This window comes from Macadamia integrifolia, chromosome 2, assembly GCF_013358625.1.
Source record: "Macadamia integrifolia cultivar HAES 741 chromosome 2, SCU_Mint_v3, whole genome shotgun sequence".
In the NCBI taxonomy this organism is placed as follows: domain Eukaryota; kingdom Viridiplantae; phylum Streptophyta; class Magnoliopsida; order Proteales; family Proteaceae; genus Macadamia; species Macadamia integrifolia.
In genome coordinates, this window is record NC_056558.1 from 14,032,038 (window position 1) to 14,037,301 (window position 5,264).

The 5,264-nt window shown below is 38.6% G+C and overlaps 1 protein-coding gene across 1 annotated transcript; it reads left to right on the top strand.

Moving 5' to 3' along the window:
* The first annotated feature begins 334 nt into the window (after nucleotides 1-334).
* LOC122059442 (F-box protein SKIP23-like) lies at nucleotides 335-2,811 on the top strand. The gene is made up of 3 exons (XM_042622232.1): nucleotides 335-1,737; nucleotides 2,164-2,230; nucleotides 2,365-2,811. The coding sequence occupies exon 1, from the start codon at nucleotides 549-551 to the stop codon at nucleotides 1,686-1,688; it is 1,140 nt and encodes a 379-aa protein (XP_042478166.1). The 5' UTR covers nucleotides 335-548; the 3' UTR covers nucleotides 1,689-1,737; nucleotides 2,164-2,230; nucleotides 2,365-2,811.
* The last annotated feature ends 2,453 nt before the right edge of the window (nucleotides 2,812-5,264 follow it).

Here is a 5,264-nt window from a genome sequence, read left to right on the forward strand (position 1 = left end):
ACCGGCCCAATTATCAACTATATCATACCCGTGCTAGCTAAGCCCATTTCGATAAACGGACGTTCAAGGTGCACCCCTAGAAATTGACTAAACCCGATTAAGCCCAATCGAGACCGACCTAACCTGACGGATTGACATCCCTATATTTGTATAATAATTCTTTAATTTATATGGGTATAATACATTTTTCTTTATTTCATTCGGTTGAAATCTACACGTGTAAAACACAAATCGTACGTTTTATGTTTTTACCATTCTTTGTTTTTTTTTACCGTAATTTTTTACTATTTAAAACTCATACTTTTTTTTTTTACTGTAACTATTGTATGGGATCTTGGCTTTTCAATGGTCACCGCACCATGCCGGTCGATGCCCCTGTTTTCTAGGGTTCAGGCGCTTTTAGTCGTTCGGAATTCAAAGTCCACAGGAATCAGTGCAATTCCTGATCCTGTACTCTTGAACTTGGCAACGCTCAGCTTCTACTAGACATGGCTCTGGTTTCATAGAAGCTCGATCTCTCTCTTACTATCTTTCTCAGACACAGAGGAATGGCAGAAGCTCGAAAGTGGTCAGAGCTTCCAGGGGAGTTGTTACAGAAGATTGCGAAGTTCCTCACGCTCTATGCCGATTATATTCGAGTTCGAGCAGTTTGCGTTTCATGGCAATCTGCGATACCAAAGACACCCAACCACCTACCTCGCCAGTTCCCACTTTTGATGCTTCCCTATAATCCGGAAAGCGATACACGCGTTCAATTCTTCAGCCTTGCGGAGAAGAAGACCTATCGCCTCGACATTCCCTTTGAGATCCATAGAAAGTTCCTTCGTGGATCCTGCCACGGTTGGCTAGTTACAGTTGAAGACACTCCTTCCGTTGGCCTCTTCAATCCTTTCACCAAAGTCCACATAGAGCTTCCATCCTTCTCTGAATTTGTTTATCATTTTCAAGGGTCAGATTCTCTAAGTAAGCTTGTGCTGTCATCAAGTCCCTCTTCTTCTGATTTCATGGCTATAGCTATACTTGGGTATTCTTTCAGATTGGCATTCTGCAGATGCAGAGATAAGAGATGGACTGCAGTAAAGGAACGAGATTTTTCTTATGTTGATTTGAGCTCTTCATACTCGGATGTCATATTCTATAAGGAGAAAATCGTTGCTGTGAAAACAGATGGAGAAGTTATCATAATGGATGTTATTGGTAGTCATGGAAATTCTACTCCTGAAGTTAAGCTTAAGCAGATACTGCGACCTCCAGATTCAGTTCGTCTTCATTTTGACTTGTCTCTGGTAGAATCTAACGATGACTTGTTGATTATTAGTCGGCCGGTCACCTTGGATGACAACCATGATTATAGAACAATTGGGTTTGCTGTTTATAAGCTGGATTTTAGCACGAACAGCTCAGGTGCTATAGATGCTGAGTGGTCTGAGGTGACGAGCTTAGGTGACCGGATGCTTTTTCTGGGTTTGGATCCGTCTTCATCTTTCTTGGCCAGTGATTTTCCTGGATGTAAAGGGAACTGCATATATTTCACCGATCAAAATTGGCATGATATCTTGGAGGGTGCCAGAAAGGAATTTGAATTTTCTTTGTTCGATATGGATGACCGACGGATTAAGCCATTGCCCTCATACCCTCGAGGACTCCCTTGGCCGCCCTCAATTTGGGTTACACCCACTCCAATTTAATCTTATGTCAGTTTCTCTAATCATCTGTGGTATTTTGATAGTTAAGTAGGTGAGTTTGGCTTTTGATATCTTTGTTTGCTATTCTTATCAGTAAACATGTCTGCCTCATGTTATATTTAGTGAAATTTCTATTTTGATATTTGAAAGGTCAGGAGATATCAGGCATGTTCTCAGGTCTTATTACTTGTTTGCTGTTTATGTAAAATGAAAATTTGCTTTTGAAAGAGGATGAGCTTGAGCAGAGATACACTCATACATGTTATAAACTAGGGTTCTAATTATACATTTTCAAAGCCCTTATAAAGTGACATCTTCAATACCATACACTTCTCACTAGCTTCAATTTCTTTTCCCACAAGAATGTTGGTTGTTTCCATGAAGCCAGATGGTACCCTACTTCTTGGATATCAAGTCATCTCAAAACCTAATAAGGCGAAAAAAAAATTCTGTTTTGATGGGGTTTTCTCTTGTACAGATATATATAACAGCACATTCAAGAGATAAACATGGAAGCTGATATATACATACATATTAGGAAAAAGGTTCGTTAGGCTTAACTTTTCTATTATGGTATCCTTTGGATAGTTTTAATTAAGCCTTGGGATTTCATGTTATTGATCTTCATTATTTAGAGATTTTGAATGATTTATGGATATTGTTGAATTATTGATGGCAGTGGGGTAAGCCTCTGGGCTTTGGCGCAATGGTTAAGTTGCACTATTGCAACATGTTGGTCATTAGTTCAAAACTTGGAAACAGCCTCTCCTACAAAGCAGAGGGTAAGGCTGTGTACATTTGCCTCTTCCAGACCCTGTAAGGTACACTCCTGTTTTCTTTGATCATCTCAATGCTAACAATGGAGCAAGGTACACTCTTCTTTTTGCTTCTCCCTACCCCTTCTCTATTTGTTCTTGCAAAGGTCGTCAATCTTTGGAGATCGCTAACTATATTAGGCTTCTCACGACGTATTAGTTCTCTCTGTCTATTATGTCTAGCTGTAACTACTTACCTTGTTTAATGGCCGAGCTGGAAGGCCTTTGTGGCATTGGCGAGTCTTGGCAACATTATAAGGCTTCCATAATCAGCGACAATGGAGAATTAATCCGTCTTCTGTTTTCTTTATTACTGCCTTCCATGGGATATTATTAGGGTTCTTCACTTTGATGCAGATTAATCACCAAAATATGCTTGTTTTATTAATAATAAGTCTAGGGTTGGGTTCCATACATGTTGGGCCTTTGATTCTATGTGTTTTGATTGTAATAGACCACTTTTATATGCCTAAAAGAGGGGCTCTAAGGCTGAGTACGGGATTACTAGTTAGTTTCCTTTTTAGTGGGGTTTGATTTGAGTTATATTTGTTTCCTTAGGAGTCAAGTCATTACTAGTTAGTTTCCTTTTTCAACTAGTTTCTAATTTCAGTTTTTAGTAACTATTGTATTAGGAGAATATTTGGTTTCATTTTTCAGGAACCTTCTATTTTGTAATTCCCTCCAAAAGCTAAGATGATTTATAAAAAAAAACAATGCTTCTGCATTTTTTCTCTTTGAGTGTGTTTTTTATTTGATCAAAGTGTTGGATTTGGTGTTTGATCCTATTGACTCCTTGCGGCGTGAAGTCCAGGAGGTTTCTTCAAGTTCTTCTTCTTATTTTCAAGGTTATTGCAAGGTTCCTCAAATTTGGTAAGAGATCTGAAACTGTGATTGAATTCTGGTTCTGGAAATCTCCAGATTTCTCCCTACCGCCCCTACTCTGATCTGAAGATCCAGCCAGACGATGGCCCTCCCCTTTTGATCGATTGATTGTTGGGTGTAGTAAGAGAGAGGTTCGACCCTGTTCTCAAGTCAATCAGACCAGGGGATCTTGAGATATGAGTATTTCTCCAGTTCTGGTCGATTCTAATCTCTGTCCAGAATGTTGGTTTGAGTTGTTCTGATTGTTGATGTTTGATTTCTGGTTTATTCTTCATTGAATTGGTATCATTAGCTGGGGATTTAAGTCCTTAAACCTAGTTTTTTTCAGTTTCTGAATTAGTTGATTTATTGGTATCAATTGGACTGATATTAGCCTATTTAGTTTAATTCTGTTATTGCACTGTTGTTGTGTTATGGGGTAGTTTTTTGATGAAAAGTTCCTGCAATTGAGACTTGGTTAGACCCCTACCCTAGTCTACATTACACTTCTTCAAATCGAATGCTGATCCATTCTTACTCCATTTGATTTTAGTGATTCTTTCATGATCATCTCCAGTTTCTTTCTAAATTAACTGCGATTCTGATATTATGTTTTAGAAGGTGCGAAGGGACACCTCAATTGAAAAAGGCCTTCTAACCGGTTAGCCTAATGGGCCCATATGGCTACCCTGTTATCTTGCTCAAGAGTAGGCAGGCTTGTTTCGTAAAGGCCTTGATCTGGGATTGTGTGTGTGTTTTACTGTCCAACTGAGATAGTATCAATTCTAGCTCGCTCTCTATGGTAGTGCTATATATTCAATAACAACTCAGCCTAATGCATGTGGTAGTGCTATATACGTATAAATAGATATATTTCGTTATAATATTTTTTCCTGCAGAATCAATTCATTACTCTTTTCTAAGTAAACTGGGTATTATTTCATCGTAGCTTATGTTCTAATCGTCCAACTGATTCTGAGGTTTCAGATCAAGTAGATTCTATATTCTTCTAGAGTGTGATCATAAAGCCAGCTGGGGTGTTGGAATGTGATACTGGAAGCAGGATTCCATAATCATTGCTGAAGGCCATTTTAGTGTCTTGTTTCATGTATTCTTGCCTTCAACAACAAAGAAGTGTGAAATAAGGGTTTTCTGTGGGGTAAATTTTTGAGCAGAGATTTGTGAGGCCTACAGTTAGGACCATGAATATGTTGTCAAATAGTGACTTCTAAGATGTGCTCAATTAGAGAGGCGATTCTGGTCTGTGTGCTCAAGCTCAACTGGGCATATACATCGCACTACTCTATCAGCAATTTCACAAGTGCACTTCTTCACATAGAAGATGGAACTTCACCTCTTCGGCCCTTTATACATAGAAGTGATGAAAACATCTTCAGTGGAACAAATCTAATCTAATAGGAAGTTGAAAATATTGATATTTGGTTAAATAACATGATCTATCCAAGAAATTTAATTTTTTGATATGTCCATATCTCTAATATCTACCTCCAGATGATAAAGAAGAGTTCTCATAATTTCAGTTGCTGACCCCATCAATTTGAATTGGAAAGCCCATACTTGTGCAAGCAGGGGTATTGGTAGTGAAAGAAGTTGCATCTTGGTTGAGTTAAGAGAAGTGTTTTCCTTTTGAGCTTGCAACACTGTCCCTGCATTTTCTTCTCTTGCTTCTCTGGAAGTTCAGAATTCATTGTGATAGATCTTGGACTGTTTAAAGTAAATACCCACAAATTGCCCCTGCGCTGTTCATTTTACACTAGCCATTAAGTGGTGTTTGTCTACTCGAATTTATGTCCTAGAACCACAGAGAATACCATAAACCAAACTGACAAGGTAGATTCTTCCGTGTCATGTCCTTGTATCGTCAAGAGCACATTTTGAGAAG

What these genes read in the sequence shown, in the direction of transcription:
- LOC122059442 (XM_042622232.1), top strand. Translation starts at nt 549, where the DNA reads ATGGCAGAAGCTCGAAAGTGGTCAGAGCTTCCAGGGGAGTTGTTACAG.